General features: G+C 38.5%; 1 protein-coding gene across 1 annotated transcript in view; it reads right to left on the reverse strand.

Annotated features, from left to right (window-relative positions):
* Window positions 1-951: 951 nt before the first annotated feature.
* Window positions 952-18339, reverse strand: part of AFDN (afadin, adherens junction formation factor) — a 182933-nt gene continuing 165545 nt past the window's right edge. Inside the window, 4 exon segments of the mRNA XM_025195062.1 lie at window positions 952-3181; window positions 4647-4731; window positions 8939-9227; window positions 12752-12880. Coding sequence (XP_025050847.1) covers window positions 3037-3181; window positions 4647-4731; window positions 8939-9227; window positions 12752-12880 — 648 coding nt within the window. The 3' untranslated portion in view covers window positions 952-3036.

Consider the following 18339-nt stretch of genomic DNA (forward strand, 5'->3'; position numbering starts at 1 on the left):
CTACAACTTCTTCCTTCCTCCCACTTGAAACTATCAGTGAATTTGTCCCCAAATCACAAATAGTTATATGTGAGCTGAAGCTACAGTTTGGGGTAAATCATCCAACAAAAAGAATTCTCCCAGCCCTAAACTTCATACTCTCACACTTATACATTCAAGGATAATGTGAGACCTCTGTAGCAGAAAATCTACCACGATCACCAATCCATTTTCAAGGTCTCAGCATTCTAGGACACCGCTTTCCATCTCGCAAAGCTAGGGACCTACCTAAATCATGGTGGAGGTTTGTGGCAGTGGCATCTTTAATTTTGCTCTTTTCAGTGCATGTCCCCTGCCCTCCCACTGCATGGCTGAGGGGCAAAAACCATGGCATGAACTGCCTCTCACCCACTCAGCAAGGGGGGAGGGCACATGGCAAAAAGAGAGATTAAAGGCACTGCAAACTTCCACTATGATTTAGGTAGGTCCTTATGCACAGCCTACATTCTTTGTTCATATATGCGTGACTAAGTTGGTTTGTATTAAAAACATGTCATTGAAATACCTGTACTAAACAATCCAGGTCAGACTGAATAACTGGCCTGTTCCCCATCATTTAAAATTGCACCAATCTGTCAAGGCCAAATTTTATTTAGTCTTCCAGATTGCTGATAGAGAAAGAAAAGCACTCGGCCAAGCACAGATAGATCTCTGTGGGACTCTTCTACAAGTAAAGCTGGCATAGGATGATTCCTCACTTAAAATTCCCTTGAGATCAGCTAATTGAGCTTTATTCCAATTAATCTGAGCAGTGCTGAATTTCATATATAAATATATTTTACGAGCTATATATTTTCCTTGAGTACCTATAAGGCAAGTATGTAATAATAAACATTTTAAAGGAAGGGAAAAAAACAATGTAAGTGTAGATGTAAGTAAAAAACAAACAAAAACCAAGAAGCTATAGAAAAATTGCAAGTTAAATACAATACAAAGTTTATTAAAAATAGGTTGCAAGTGAAATACAGTAGAAATGGGAAACTACAGCAGTTTTGATGTTTTTTCCATAATAATGCACAGACAAATATGAAAAGCACTTTTACACATTCACACTTGACCCGAATGCCCAATAGCGGCCAAATCCACTCAACTGAAGGTTATATATAATTTTTGCTAAGCCTTTTTCAGAGTCTAGCAGCAACAGTATTTCAGCCACAGCATAAAGGATTTTTTTCCCTGAAGGAAAAAAGTATTTTTGTTACTGTAAGGCTGCTAGTGTTCTCGAGATAAATTGGGAGAGGCTTGCTTTCCTGATTAACAGACATAGCAAGCATGCAAATCCTTCATTGACACTTTGAAGGAGTTTAATCTTCTACTTCATATTTAACAGGTGAACTGGTAAAAGCACACTTTCAAATAAGAAACCTGAAATATGTAAAAAATATTTACACTCCAATTTCACTAACTTGCATTTATTTATCATACAACTCTTATTAAAAGTGATTTCTTTTCTAAGGCAGTGAAAGTCTACCCCTCTGTATTTGGAAGTGTGCAGAATTCCCTAAATATATATTTATAAGAGAACAATATGATACAGAAAAATCATCTAAAGCCAGGCTCAGGCTTTGTCAAATAGAAAATTTGTTTGGAATCACAATATATATTGTCTCAACATCACACAACGAAAAACAAACTCTGAGGAGGTCCTCATCCCAAACATCATCAGCCACATATGCATAGCTGAAGAAACAACAGTGGGGGAAAAAAAAAGATCAACAATTTAAAATTAAATAAGGCTATTAAAGTGTGAGAAATTAGCTTGAACTGCCAAGCAGATTCTTTACAGAACAGGAAGCAAATAAGAACTAGATAAATTAAAAGAGAGCTTGACTAGCACTACTTTCTTCACATGAGTAGCGATGGTTTGCAGTTAACATGCTTAGTCAAGCCATCTCCCTGACACAGTCCATTCACAGCCAGCATTATCATATTTCTTTCACAATTCCGTCTTCCTTTTTGTTACACCATTTTACTTCACCAGAAGTAGTATGTTGCTTAACCATCCAGCAACCTCCATCAACGACGTCCATGTCTAGTTGCTAATATACTATTTATCCTATCCTCCTTGGAAAAAAGCATGCATCAGTTCACCTAGCTTTGGAATTGTAATTATTACCCCTGACTTCAACACTTAATCTTTTGGTCCTAGCTATATCAGGGCCACTAAAGTAGCCTATAATCTATTGCTTGTTATATTCTGAAATTTCCACATAGTACAAAAAATCCCAAGGTGTCTCATCTCCACACATTTTTAAAGGAGGTTTGAATACCAGACATTTCATAATATGATGGGGATGTATGCACGTATGTGCTTTTCCTTGGCTATGGATACGAAGTTTCTGTTTTGCATCTGTTTAGACCCAACAAAATCTACAGGATTAGAATTGTTTTATGACAAGATTTTAACCAGGGAAACCCTATTACTCCAATACTAGGCAATAAAGTTTTGCACTGATATGTTAACCGTTTGCATGAACAGCATACAGTATATTATAAATCTGTATATAAACTTAGTCTTTTTTAAGACAGCCCCGATATTGGCTTTTATGGCAAACAACCTACAGAAATCAATAGCTAGTGCACAGATTTAGACAGTTCAAGCTATTTTCACTCTCTCTGCTCAGCAGCTAAAACAAAATGTGTTTGTAAAAGACCAGGAAACGGAACTCATCTTAGACAAGTGCTACTTGGTCTGGTGCAGAAAAAGTTAACTCCCCCCCCCAAAAAACCAAAAGGAAAAAAAAAAGTTACCTTCACGTGATTCATATAATTAAAATTGTACAGTGCTTTAAATGTATAAACCACAAACTCTTGGTAAAGTAAATCAGTTTTCTTGCTATTGCAACATCTCTAAATTTCAATTAACAGTCTGAGTTATAGAGGAATCAAACTCACTCCTTAGAGAAAATACCCTCCTTCCTGTCTTCTAAAAGAGCCCCTGTGCCCCACCTCATTCTTAGAGACTTTTCCATTACATGAGATAAGGTGCCTTTTGTCTTATTTTGTGTTTAGTTCATTTTCCAGTTCCATTAATTTCCTAGAAGCCTTTACTTTATTGGATACATCCTGGCCCTGCGAGAAAAGACGTTGGCGTTCTCTGAACGTCAGGTTCTCTGGTGCTCCAGGTACATCAGTATCTTGACTGGAAGAAAAAAAATGTTTGTTACAAGGTCTTGTTTTATATTTTCTTTCATTTAAAGGCTTAGGCCAGATGACTTAGCCAATAGTACACCTGCCTAACTAATGGACATTTAGGTTCATGTTTTGTAAGGCTTGTTAGCGCCAACAGTACCAGTACAATCATTTAGATGAGCCAGTGGGGTCACTGACAACCTTCTCCGATTGTCAGACACATGGATGAAATCAATTGCTACTTCGCAAGGAGTAAGGGGGCAAAAAAATACCCAGCCATGTTACCAATATTGCTGAGATAGGTGTACTGCATACTCCTTCTGATGCAGAGGTAGCTTGTACCTCCAAAACATGCCTTTATCAGTACGGCTCAGACTAGCCTGGCAAGCAAAATTAGGTATACTAACTTGTGCCTCTGTGCATTACACTATGCCTTCTGCTGATACAGAAGTGTCACAGAAACCCCATGTCTCCATCTGACATTGCTCTACTGGCAGAAACCTAAAATGTGGATGTGGCTAAGCTCTTCAGTCTTTCCCCATCTTCATCCTTTGGTACTACCTAACTCTCTGGTTGACCATTTCCATCATCTTCTTTTTGGACTCTAAGATCCTGTTGTTCTGTTGGTGTCCTCTTCCCACCCGTGCTTGCCTGTACACCTGGAACACTGTTCCTGATCCAGTCAGCTGTACTGTACTCATGGCTCAATGTCTTTGGCTCCATTTTGTGTACTTTAGAGCGTGTACAGTAGCCACTGTAGCAACTTTGCACCAGACAAGATGTGAAGGACTAAGCTACACGTCTTGTACTTTTGCAACTTCAGTATATTTGGTATAACAGCTAAGTTAGCCACACATGCATGTACAATGCATACAGAAGTCGTTAGCTGTGCTGGCCTAAAGACAGAAAGAAGCTAGGGCAGGTGGCACCTTAGAGCTTAACTGGTTCAGAGAAACTAAGAATCCCAGGCTGCTGCCTAACAAAAGCCCGTGCCTCTATGAAGCAATTAGTATCTAAGGTGCCATCCTGCCCTACCGTATGCACGCACAATGCAGATTGTTAGCTACATGGTTTTATAAGCACCCAAAAAGACCAGTGCAGACCTGCAAATCATCAAGCCTGACTGAAGGAGTGAAAAATTAGCTCACAGTCAGCACCAGCTGAGTTCACTACTCTAAAAGAAGTACTTCAGGTAACCAGAAGTATGGAAGAAGTGTTGTATAAAACCAAGATCTATTCTGTAATAATCGGAGATATTCAGAACAAATTCCAGAACTCCTTAAAATGTCCTGCTCATTTTTAAAGCTCTTCCTCTGAAAATCTCTTTTCTAGATTTAGAGTTCCACTGGAAGTCATTAAGCTGGGAGAGAGAAAAATGTTTCATGTATATGAGTAGGATTAAAAAATAATCCAGAAATCAACAGCTAATGAATACAAATAAAAGAGTAAACCTGCATAGTATAGCTTTATTTCACCTTTTAGATCTTTTTTCTCTTGGATCCCGATAAAGTTCCTGGGCTCCAACAGTTGCTCCTGTAGATCCAGTGTAAGAATTTGGTCCTTATAAAAAAAAAAAAAAGGAATTAAAAATAACAGTTGAAAGATATTTATTGCCACATACAAAGCTTTCAGGTTTATTTTCAAAAGGTGCAGTGCTCTTCAAAGAGAAACTCTTGTAAATTATTTCTATACTGTTAAAAAGGACTGAAAAGTGTTATTTAAGAGCCTGTTGAAATTACAAGAATAATTATTTCTTTCACAGACTACTTTTGTTTCACAAATAAAATTAAGGGTAAAAAGTGTGTTGTATTTCAAACAGACTGTGAGATATCAAATGCTTGTAAAGTTATTTATCTTGAAGTTGATTTGTTATAATGCAGAAATACAAGACACTTAAAAGGGGACTGAAGAAAAGACCTATAATGCAACCTACATTTTTCTGCAGGGCTTATCAGGTTAAAATTAGCATTTACAGCTATGATAAGTGGAGCCCACACATCTGAATATCCCATTATGAAAATTCCTCTACTCAGATTAGTCTTTTAGTTAGGTTTTGAAAATATTTGGTAACTTGGTAAACTGTACTACCAAGTATGACTCTTAATCTCCCATTTCTGTGCTTCTCTGTTTTGCATGCAAACACCTTGCAGCACTGCACCTTTAGATTTAGTTCAGACATTAAGATACATAGATTCAATAGAGAATGTAAGTACACTCCAAAAGATCACAAGACTAAACAGATTTAATCCCAATCAACATTTTTTGACATTACAGTCAGCTTTTAATTATGCTTCCTCTCAATTATCTGTATCATTAGGCAACCAGTCAAAATAACTGTCAGTATGATTCTCAAATTTGTATTCAGATTTCTATTTTTGGTCCCTTGACATTGTAAATATAAATGTCTTGTGAACTTCCTTCTACAGGAGGAAACTTATTCTTACTCTTCTTCCACAGGTAAATTTTGCACTTCAAGTAATTAGAAGATTAGGCAGGGGAAATAAAAAAATAACTTGTTTGTATTTCTCTGCCAGATCAATTTAACAAATATATTTATTAGAGGCCATGTACATGTGTGGGTTAGACAAATATTTTTAGCTATAAAGTTGTAGCACAAATCACATAAAAAAAACACAACTGAAGTGTTTTGAAGAAATAAGTACCTGTCTTGTTCAGATCAAGATACCATTTTTGACTATTAGCATTCATCTAAATTTGATGGTCATACTTGTGTCTGCCTCATTAAAACTGCTCAGACTCTCAGTCCCAAAGTAATGGAGCCAGTTTTTAAAAATAATCCTTTAGGCAAACCAGTGGAAGAAGTGGGGAGAGTGCAGTTTGCAGAAGCATGGTCTGTCTACCAGTCTTAGCATTCATAACAGAAGAGCTATAAAAGGACAGTAATGTGAGAGGGCTAGTGAGATGGAAATATGACAAGCTGCATAGTGAATCTACATTTTGTGCAAATGGCTTTGTACGTTACACAGGCAGTCTTCATAGATGCTGGAGCAATCAAGTGAACTATTTAGCCTGTTCCTATAGTTTTTTTAAAAGTATGAATAAAAGTACTCAGAATGCTTTTTTACACGTAAGGATTATTACAAGTGAAATGTCATAGTGCTGTATCCCCCTTTCCCTTTTGACTTGCAAACTGTCCTCTTGACTATTTATTGAAAAACAAAGCATCATTAAATGTGTGTCACCTTCTTGAGGTTCCTCTTTTCCTTTAATACATGAAAAACCAGAAGAATGTAAGATTGGGAAATATAATTAAAGGGCAAGGGTTTTCATGTTTTACAGATAGACAGGAGTGCATTAGGGATTATTAGTCAATAGCAATTCCAGTAACAATTTATTCATACGGAGGCTTCAAAGTGCTAAATAAGCAAAGGAATTTACAGCATTCTTTAAGCCTATATGTAAAGATACAAAACCTGGTTTTATATCTAATCCCAAATTAGCTGCAATTGACAATTTCAAGTGCAGAAAAAGGAAAAGATACTTTAAAAAGATAAAAGAAATACAATATTATTTGCCTCATTTTAAAGAAGCTTATGTTGATTACAAAGCTGCTTTCCTTTGGCTCATATTAATCTGAAACAACAGCCATATGTGGGTCTCAGCAGCTTGAGTCCAACTGCTTCTAATGTGGAACCACATTTGCAAAAAAGTAATAAATTACTTGCCCTTCAGTAACTGCACTTTTTCATGAGGCCATAGTAAACACAGATCCCACTGTAGATACTCATGTGTAGATCTCACTGTAGGAGCACGCATATCAGACTTTTTAAGTCTTCTCAGTGACTGCATGTTTTTCTAGGGCCACTTTGTCCTGTGTGATGACAAAGGGTTGGGCAGCTACAATACTTCCTCAGAACACCCACATTAAAGGAAGCAGAAGTCAAGGAAAGTAAATTTAGTTTGATTTCAAAACTAGTTGAGAAAAGGATGAGTCTAGCAGTAAGAAAAGTGGGTCAGACACTCGCCAAATTCCACTTTGCTGCCTCTGGGCCAAATTCCACTTTTTCTCCGGGCACTGAGGGACAGTAATGGCCACTCAGCCCTTTTTGCCATTGATGAGGAGCAGAAAGCAGCACTGAACTAAGAGAAGGCCCCAAGGGGTACCGCTACTCAAAAAGAATCTGATTTCATGTTCACAAGTTATGTCCACACTTATCCACATGGACACACTTAAGAATAAATACGTTACAAATTTTCTCTTAACTGGTCATGAAGTCCAAATTTTAACAATGAACTTCGGTCCATGTTAACTTCCAAGGCTGAGAACAGCTAGAAGAAAAAATCTAGTGCTCTCAGAACACTGTATGTTGTTTAAATTAATGGAATTAAGTTGTTAATTGGGCTTTTATTTATCACTGTAATTGCTTATTTGTATTATAAGGGGAAGAGGAGACAGAAACATGGCCAATGTGGGGACTGAGGAGGAACTGAAACTAAGGCATTTTGATGGAGATTAAGCTATCACTTTCAGTTATAAGGTAACCTGTACTACACAAAGCAGAAATATTGTGACCCCTGGAAGCTGCCTGGAATATTGTTTGTATTGTGTCCGAGCCCCGAAGGTTACCATGGACTTGAATGATCAAGAATTACAAGCATATGAAGGCCCTTTAAAGCCATTTGCACACATTTTAGTTAGAAAAAGAACCCCTTTTGTACTAAAAAAAGAGGGCAGAAGATAAGCTCCCACCATTAACCAACCAGAAAATATATTTCTTATGTTCACGGAAGACATGTATAAGAAGCCATAAGCACATAGTGGTCAACCAAATAAAACAAGAAACGATTATTGGAAGGTACAAAATGAAAGCCAAAACCAACAGTACTTTCAAATGGTCAAGTAACAATGAATCAAAATGATTTTTCCTTCATAATCTGAAACATGAGATTTAAAAAAAAAAAAAATCAGTTTGGCAAAGAATAAAGAAATTTGACAGATTATAAAACAGGGTTGTCCAACTTCTACAGAGATGGGGGCTACATACCCCAGAAACCACGTCAGTGAGAGGCACGGGCCCCAGGGCCACTTCCCATCACTTGCTGCACAACGTGCTCCCTCCTCTCCCCTCAAACTCCTGCACTATGCATGCAGATAGTGCCCCCATCCCCACTCCTCGCCCTATGGACATGGGCAGTGGCCACCTCCGCTTTACTGCTGCACCACACAGTGAGCTGTGCCTCCCCACCTCCTGGGCCTTGAGCAGAAAGCAAAAGCTGAGGGAGGGAGGGGGAACCTAGAGGCCACAGATGCAGCAGTAGCCTAAGCGACAGGGAGAGCAGCTACCCGGCAGGAGCCCAGGGTCTGCACGATCACCCCCCATGGGCTGCATGTGGCCTGCGAGCCACCAGTTGGACAGCCCTGGATTCAAACATCTACAAAATAAGAGAATTCACACGGACGTCAGAATTTTAAGTTAAATCACCACAGCAAGAATATAGTGATTATATCTACAAACACCAGAGTGGGAAATGTGCAGACAGGTTTGTAGAGAAAGAGACTTATTTCATCGTTAATCTCTACCTTTCGAGCTGCTGGGATGGAAGAAACTTGGTTTGTTTGGTGGGGGTGGGGGCTGACTTGTTTTGGTAGTAGTACTGTTGGCATTGACAAAGGGTGGCTGGAATGAGTTGGAAAGAAAGATGCCATCTGAAACTGGGCGCGGCTGGCGGGAGGGCTGCTGTGGCTTAAGGGTGGCAGGAGGAAGGTCACCATAAGATTTTCTTGTGCTGGAGTACTTATCCTGACCTGCTAGATTGGAATCCTCCTCCTCCTCATCATCATTGTATGCAACAAACTTGGCAGTATAAAGCGTGTCAGGGGAGAGGACCTGTGTTTTGAGGTAAGAGGTGTTTCGCTGAGGTGGGGGAGGAGGAGCATTAGATGAAAGGGTTGGGGGTGGGAGCTCATATTCCCGTGGAAGTGGAGGTCTGTACAGACCAGGCTCGTCAGATTCCAGTAATCTTCGGTCTGCCTCATCATGCTGCCTGCGCCTTTCAGCTTCCAAGCGACTGTAATACCCTTCTTCCTGTCGCCTCTGTAGGTCCACAGGAAACAAAAGCAGTTGTCAGAAAACAGAGGACATTTACATGCATACATTTACATACAGGATAGATGCAATTTTTCCTCTACAAAGTAGCAAACAAATTTTTCTTCCTTCTTCCCTAGCAATAAGCAATGAAGCCATACCTAATGGTATACAGAATACATTTGCTACAGTAAAAATGACCAAATGGTCTTGTAACAATGTCAATTTTGAGTTATTTCTAGACTCGCTACATACTTGAGGCTAATAGCGTATTTGTGTCCAAAGTAAGAAACCTATATTTACCAATGGCATTCTCCCTTCACTGATATTAAAAAAGTAATAGTATACAGAGAACTTAAAGGAATGTCAAATTCCAGAATTTCACCCACTGATAAAGTAAATATTCACTAAGACTGCAGAAGTCTAAGAGTTAGAAAATATGACCAGGAACTTTGTCAGAGTACAACAGTGCCTTCTCTCTACTGAAGAGTAGGTTAATCAAGAACTTTGGAGTTGACTAACAGTGCAAAGCCAATGACAAAAACATTAGAAAAATATCTTTTATAGAATCATAGAAAAGTAGGGCTGAGAGGGACCTCCACAGCTCATCTAGTCCAGTAGTCTCCTTGCATGAGGCCAAATCATCCCTTTCCAAACTATCTCATATAAATCCATTACCCAACCCAAGAGCAAAATTAGAGTGTCAACCAGGACCTAGTCACAAGACCTAACACCCTAACCTGCCACAGGTAAAAAGCAGGGGAACCACACTGGTCAACATCCTGCTGCTCCAAAAGATGTTACTGCATGGACAACCTTAAGGTTCTGCAATTTACTTGTTTTTATTAAAATGTATTAATTTATTTAAAATAAATTTATAAAAAATAAATTGATAAGATCCTAAAAACAGGATTTTAAATCCTATCATTAATGACTGTTGAAGCATCCTCTACAAATTCTTAGAAAATATCATGCCCTTGCTGTTTCTATGGGGCCACAATAAAAGTCACCATTACCAGAGCTGTCCAACTGGCAGTGCACAGAGGGGTTAACAACAGGCAGTCTCTTGGCTCCCACCTGGACACTACAGCTCCTTGCTCCAGCTGCCACAGCAGTTGGTGGCTTGGGGCCTTCCCTCCTCCCCTTGGATTCTGCTGCCTGACTTATTGTGGGGTAGGGAGGGTTGCCTGCAGTATCAGGTGAGGCAGGGTACTGCACAGGGGCAGTGGGAGAAGGTGCCTGCCTTCCTGCATAGTGGAGTAGGAGCATCTGCCCACTCAGCCAGAGGAGCACCTGTCCATCTGCAGTGCAGAAGGTGGGAGTATTTGCCCGGTTGCATGTGGTACAGAGGACTGGGGGGGCGCTTACCTGCTCATGTCTATGACATGCGGCATCCAGTCCTTACTTTTGCAGCCCATGGGGCATGTGGCCCCTGACTGCTTGCAAACTGAACAGCCCTGATCTATACTGAGGGTTGGTCAACCCTAAAGATTAAATGGGTCTAATAATGCACAGTACTATGCTGCTATTTTACTTCTATTATCTCTGGACCTGCTGGGTACCCCTACCATAGGCAAACTAACATCCAGTTCTGGGCGCCACACTTCAAGAGGGATGTGGCTAGCATTGAGAGGGTCCAGAGGAGGGCCACTCGCATGGTCAAGAGACGGTGGGTCAGGCCCTACAAAGGGAGGCTAAAGGGCCTGAACCTATTCGGCCTCCACAAGAGAAGGCTGAGAGGGGATCTGGTGGCCATTTACAAACTCACCACGGGGGACCAGCGGAAATTGGGGAAGGCTCTGTTGGCCCAGGCACCCCCTGGGGTTACTAGGAATAACAGTCACAAATTGTTAGAGAGCAGGTTCAGGCTTGATATCAGGAGACATTACTTTACAGTTAGGGCTGCCAGGCTCTGGAATGGGCTCCCAAGGGAGGTGGTGCTCTCTCCTACCTTGGGGGTCTTCAAGAGGAGGCTGGACAGATATTTGGCTGGGGTGTTATGACCCTGGCACCCGTTCCTGCCTGGGGCAGGGGGTCGGACCTGATGATCTGTTTAGGTCCCTTCCAACCCTAAACACTATGATACTAATTTCCCTTCTAATTTTTCAATTTAAAAGGCTTTTATGGTTCTGTACAAAGATGTTCAATTCTGACTGACATCTCTCAGACCTGTATTATGATTTATTGCATACAGGCGTATTTTGTAATTAAGGGAGCCTGATCCTATCAACTCTTGCTCTGGCTGGGAACAAGACATCTTTTTCCCCTGTATAAAGGCTTTGTAGCACTTGGATGTCAATGAATTTTCAGCTGTCGGGTACACCACTGTCTCTGCTAAAGACCAAATCTGTCAGTCATGAAAAGTTGCCTTTCAGCAACTTGAACAACACTGCAGTTAGAAATGGAGAAGATCTACTGATCAAACTGAATCTACCCTCCACCAGCTCAGAACTATTTCCTCTGGTATATGCCTCAATACTCTGGGGAATCAAGTGACCCAAATGATGGATCTGTCACCATTTCCTATGTTTTCTTCTGTTTTTCATTGGTGCATTTTTTTCTACATCACTGAAGAGATCTAGAACTTGTTATTCTTTTCTTACTGCATTTTTCCAGCAGGTGCACCTCTAAGTATTAAAATATCCTTTCCCTTCTTCTAAAAATTGCAATTTCATTAATGTCCCAGGTGTTAACCAGAAGAAATAGAACTGTCCCTTCTCTAGTGCAGTCAAATATTTATGCCACAAGTATTAAGTCTCAATAAGAGGATATACCTTCTAAATACGTTATGGCAAACTTCCCAAAATGTATACATAGAATTTAAAGGAGTGTCAAATTCCAAATTTTTGAAGTAAACTTCAAAATCTTAGTGATCCAATTTCCCAACAGAACATCTACTATAATCAAACTTCCTACAGGAAAGAGCCAAATCCTAATTTTGTTTTTTTCCTGGGTCTAACAAATGTAATAACAATATGAAATAACATTTCTTCCACCATCCCCCTCTCCGAGTCCTATAAAACTGTTTATGCTAAAGCAAAAACATACAAAGTCTTTAAGTCTACTAGATCAAGAAAAGTCATTTTTTTTGTTTCTGCTTCTAAGAACAGAATTTCAGTGAAGTGTCATAAGGTCGCCAATATAGCATATAGTCATAGTCTCAACTACTAGTACGCTCATTAGGTCAATCAGTATCAAAGAACATGGAAGTGTCCCCAAGGGACAGAGGAAACCAAAAAGCTAAGGCAGAGAAGGCTCTGAAGGTAAATTCTAGCAGAAACAGCCAAGCTCAGAGGGAAAGTGGAGGCTTAGGTGTCTGTTGAGTTATCAGTGAATTCCAAGCCAAGAAATGACAGGATTGAATGGTAATTCAGGTTCTGCATTTTATTTTGGATGGGACAAGGACTCAGGCCATGAATGTTATTGTTTTGTTAATGTATTCACCTCCCCCTCCCCCAAAACCAAATTGTTAGTGGTCAGGCTAAGCAGTTGAAGCCTACAAAGAATCCCTGCTGCACTCAGAGGACCATAACCTTTTCTTCAGCCTCTCTCTTGGTTCGCTCCTCCTCCTGTTGCCGGCGCTCCTCTTCTTGCCTGGCCCTATCTTCTGCTTCTCGCTTACGCATCTCTTCCAACTGCTGCTGCCGTCGGCGCTCCTCATCCTGTAACTAACAAAAACATGCCTTTAATTTTTTTATAAATTCAACTTCCCCTGGATATGAGAGTGTGCACGCGTACACCTTGCTCGAGCAAATAAGTCCAATACCACATACTACTTTGATGATACATTAAATCAACACCACTTTCAACTGTCCAGCAGTGATTACGTACACTGTGCTTTGCCTGAACATTTCTAAAAACAAAGCCTAAACAAACAAACACCACACAGAATTTTTAATTGTGGCACATAAAAGACAAGAAAAGCATAGGAAGGAATTTACTGGTTTCTTTTCATTGCTTGACAGTGCTGCAGCTGTACCGAACCAGAGAGGACTTTGGGAGGCAGGAGATTTGACAGCATCTCTCAGGCTTTATTTCCCATTACATTTAGAATTACGGACAATTTTACAATGCACCTAAAAAGAAGGAGCTGAATTCCATTAAAAGCCATCTTCCATCCCAGCATCACTGTAAAAATGCACACCGACTCCCTACTCTGGTACAGTATCTGAACTCAGAAAAGTACCGAGGCATGACTTACTTTCCAGCCTACCTCAGTAACAGTCTTATTTCAAAGTAACATGAAATCAAACACTTGGAACCAATAGCTCACAGTTCCAACAACCAATTCTTTTTCACTTTGAATCAGAATGAAAGCATTGGAAAAGTCATGACATTAGTAAAAATGTCAATCAATTTAAGTAACAGGCTTATGCAACATGTCTACAAATATTCTTAAAGACAAATGAACCCCCACCACTCACACTTGTAGCAGATGCCCACTCAGAAAATGGACAATGAGGAAAAAAGATGAGGATACCTGAATGACACAGTTCACAGACTCATGTCTAGTAAGCTAGACAGAACTGTAACATCTATCAGATAAGCAGGACATTAATCAGAAAAATTAGCACTACTCCAAATATGTCTGTATAGGTTCAGTGAATTTGTCTAAGACCTGTCTACGATGGCAAGTGTAGTTATTGGGATAACAACTGAGTAGAGAGATTACCTGGCACCTGCATGTGAATCCATTTCTTATTGCTCTGAATTTTTTTAAACCGAGCACAAAATTACCTTGATTTTACTTCTGTTTTTAAAAGATGTTGTGATCCTTTTATGTAGTTTACTGCTAAATATATTCAGTCTGTTCTTATTCCTAACCAAATGGTTTCATGCCCATTAAGCGGTCACAGAAGTAGTTGGAAAATTTAAATTTGAAACCATCATATTTCTGAGGGGAATCTCCATGCGAGGGTTTTGATTTTTTCCTCCCCATTTTCCATTAGAATATATAACTCTCTTTAACATTAGTAGAAGAGATACACACATACAAAGAAGACCCCCTTGTTCTACTGGGTACATCTCCATACTGCCTAAAAGCATCCTAATTTTACAATATTTTTTTCTTAATCTTGACCTTTGTATTGTTCCAGAAAACTGTAATTGCCAAATGTACAACGTTACATTCCTTACCAAAAGTTTTACTTAACATTTGAAAGACCCCCCCCAACAAAATGCCATTAAAAATTACCTCATTTTAAACAGTCAGTTTTGCATTTACATGATTTTTTTTCTTAAATGGTTTTGTCACTAACATGCTTCCCAAACTGAAATTACTTGCATGTTTCTGGTTCTCTAGATATTACATAACGCCCTTTATAGAAGCCTACCGTCTCATCTACCCTTCCATGTCAGCTGATTACAAGTTTGCATTTTAAAGCTGAGAATGCCTCCGATTTTATGGTCAAAATACATTTAAGTGTATGAGTCCTTAAAGAACTTTTAATTGAATTTTCAATATAAAGCAAGTCAATGTTTAAATGAAATAAAAATTACTGTTCATATAGGCAGGTGTTTGAGAAGTATGTATGTCAGAGGATGCTACATATGCACTCCAGTTATAAAAAAATAATTTCTCATTTTAAAGAAAATCTCATTTGTAGTTCTTGGCTCAAGACTACACAAAGACAAAATACAAAGCTTAATATATTCAATTATATCAGGACAGAAGGGAAGAAAACAACTAACGTTATTAATTAAAAACTCTTTAAAATAAGTTATTTCCCCCTTCGCTTAATTTTTTTAGATACAAGTCTCCACTTTACGTATTATTTTTTAAAACAAAAGATGACATACAAGGAGAGAAGTGAAAAATTCATAAAAAGAGACTGAAATAATACAGACACTTTCCACTGAAAAGGAAAATAGTAGTACAAGATATTGCGAAAGTATAGAGAACTTCTTCACTGTCTAAAGCACCTTAGGAAAAGGAGCTTGAGCAGAATGATACAAAGTAAAAAGTAAAAGTAAAAGGAGATGAAAAAGGACAGACTGAATTATAATTTCTTGAGACTGTAAATGAACACACCTAACCGGAAAATGAGAATAAAAAATACACAACCTGCCAATTTGGGAACTGATGTCAACATGCTAACCAAGATAATTTTGGAGAAAACGCTGCATCAGGTTGGAATGGCCCAGCCAAATCAGAGGCAGTTTTAGACCTATATCCTAGAAAACAGGCCAAGAATTATATATAAGGCTTAAGTGGGAGAGGACTGAGGGACCACTATAGGAAGACACTGTCCCTTATGCCCCAGATAACTAGCTTCTATTTAGCAGCGGTCACAGATGAAGAAAGGGCTGTTAGGTTGACAAAGCACGCCATACTGCTTGAAGCAATTAGTTTTTGTGATCATATACAATGGCAATGCTATACTAACCCTGAAGCGGGCAGTGAAATCAACTCAACTGCTGAATTTTCAAGACAGTATAAGGAAAATATATAACCACTAGTCCCAGTTATATCCAAAGGACTCTTGCAATCATACCCCCACAGATTAGTTTGAACATATTAAACATAAGGCTTTTCTAAACCAAATTATTATATTTTTATTTTAGAAATCTGTCTTGCCTCCATTCTATATGAGTAAAAGGGACACCCAGCAATGTACTATTGAGACCTGCAGCACTGCTCAAGGAACAAGGAGGACACATTCATTACATGTAACAAATATGAAAACATAAAAGTTTACTCTCCTTTCCGTGCTTTCTCCAAAGTATCACGTTTACCTAGTAAAATACAGAAAAAGCAGTTCTTCATGTTCTTCTGATGCTTATGATGTGTTACTGCCATGATACGATAAGCATGTCTTTAGCCAGCAAGCGCAAGGTATTGAGTGTGACATGCTTATGAACAAAACATGCAGCCTTAACAGATCATCTATCTAATTTTGAATTAGACAGCCTAGAACTCCCTCATGTGACAACACAAGGGAGGGAAAAATAAAATCTGGTATATTAGGAGATGGGCTTTATTCATGGAATAGCTGGTGTGCACATGGCTTCAAAATTCCAGATACTAACAATGCTCAATCAGGGACAGGAACTTATTTTTTTTTAAGTTATAAGACTTGATATTTATCTCCTGTCATTAAGTGGCTGTATAAAGATCAGTTGCTTATTTTAACTGGGTTAAAAATCAATAATGGCCTATGGACCTTAAAAGGAAAAATATAATAAAAAGTGACAATTACATTTTCATTAAATACGTTCGGGTCATCTTAAAAAAATGCAACAGGTCCCCTACAAATTCACTCTTCTCTAGAAATCAGACAGCTATGAATGTATACATGGACAGGGCATAAAGACAACAAAACACAACTTCGATGGCTTTCAGTATTATTATTCCCAAGCACTTAAAATATGCCAAGACTCAAGAACTCATGGTAGTTTAAAAATGATGAAAACTAAAAGTAAATATATAAAAATAAATCTTGGGCTTGTTTAACTGCCTTCTGGCTTTTAGCCATTGGAATTAATGTTTTCAAGCTCTTTTTCAGAATACCAAGGAATAGAAACTTGCTTTTTAAAAAATTAAATCTGATATTCATCACAAATCACATGACTCCAAGAACTGGGGATTTAAGAAACACGTCAAATATCATAAGCTTCATGGTAAAAACAAACAAACAAACAAAAAAAACCCTAAGAAGTTGGCAACACTGAAAGCTGGAAAATCCACAACATTCTGAATGAACTGCTAATTAGAAAAGTGAGAAACCTCATCTGTTTTTGCTGCTGCCAGAGAACTCTCAAACTGTTTGTAACAGTTATAATAATCTGGAGCCAGATGTAATGAACATTTTAGAAATATGAAACAAGTTGTCTGAAGCATGCATTTATAAATTGTTCCTATAAAACAGAATTTGTAGTCCAAGTATTCCAATGCCATTTTTTTTTAATTATATCTTTGTTTTGAGTGGTGCAGATGATTATATTTACAAGACTTGCAGTCTCAAACCTTGGCTCAGAAATGTGAACTGTGTTCAGATTACTATCAGGCCCAACTACACAGTAATACTTTTTGAAGGTGTGAGTTTCGTCTCTAAAGAAAAACACAAAACTATTTTTATTCTCCATCTATTTCCAGCGCTGGCAATAAATGCAGCTTTAGTCACTAGTCTAGCCAGTACTGCCCCAGTTTATGCAATTATTTACAAGGGACTGTTTATCTTTAATTTTTAAACATGCAAGAGAATGGGTCTGACCGGTGGACAGTATTCCTTAAGTGACTTTAGAAGAGGGAAGTAAAAAACTGAATTCACATGCATAGCAAGAGAAGGCTGAAATACTAGTTCAGAAGCTGGTTCTCTGGAGTTAGCGTCTCATTTCTATTAGAAGCATCCCACCCTGACCCCTCAAGAAATTAGCAAAATATTGTTTAGAGATTAACATAGAAGCTTAATCAGTACACAAAGTCATTGCACACAGGAAGATAGAAACAGGACCTCTAGGGTAAACAGACCAAATACATTTATGGACTTCCTAGATTTAAATATCTTGTGTACAACTGTTAGAACAATTTCATTATATGAAAGGGGGGAAGCTTTTCTATGGTTTAAAACTAAACTGAGAAAAACCTCACCCTGTAGTTTCTTTCCTTGAACTTCTCAGTAAGTTTTTATGAATCTACAGTTTTACAGAAATATGAAATAAGCAGTTTTATATTAGATCACAGCTGCAAACAACTCAAAGCACAATCAAGACACAACAATTAAAAAGATAGAAGCAGGAAAAGCAGTAAATTGCACAGACCTGGAAATATTCAAATACATGCTTACAATTAATCTACTGTATCACACCTCAATTTAGATCGCCCCAAATATGGCAAAGACAACATCCAATGCATACTGGATCATTATTAATAAAACCGAACGAGGCAAGGAAGATATATTGAAGAGAAAGAAACGAACATACCAAATCTAGAACAGAGATTGCTGGCACAGCAGTCTGCTGCAGGTAATAAGAGAAGGAAAAAAGAAAGATGCACAGTGAAAATAAAGGTAAGTTTAGCTTTCTGATATGCCAAAAGCATTTTCCCTTGATTTGTTAGTTTAGCTGATTTAGAAAGATTTAAAAGCAAGAGAAATTGAAGACTTTCATACTATACTGCTGA

The sequence above is a fragment of the Alligator sinensis genome, unplaced genomic scaffold (assembly GCF_000455745.1).
Source record: "Alligator sinensis unplaced genomic scaffold, ASM45574v1 scaffold448_1, whole genome shotgun sequence".
Lineage (NCBI taxonomy): Eukaryota > Metazoa > Chordata > Crocodylia > Alligatoridae > Alligator > Alligator sinensis.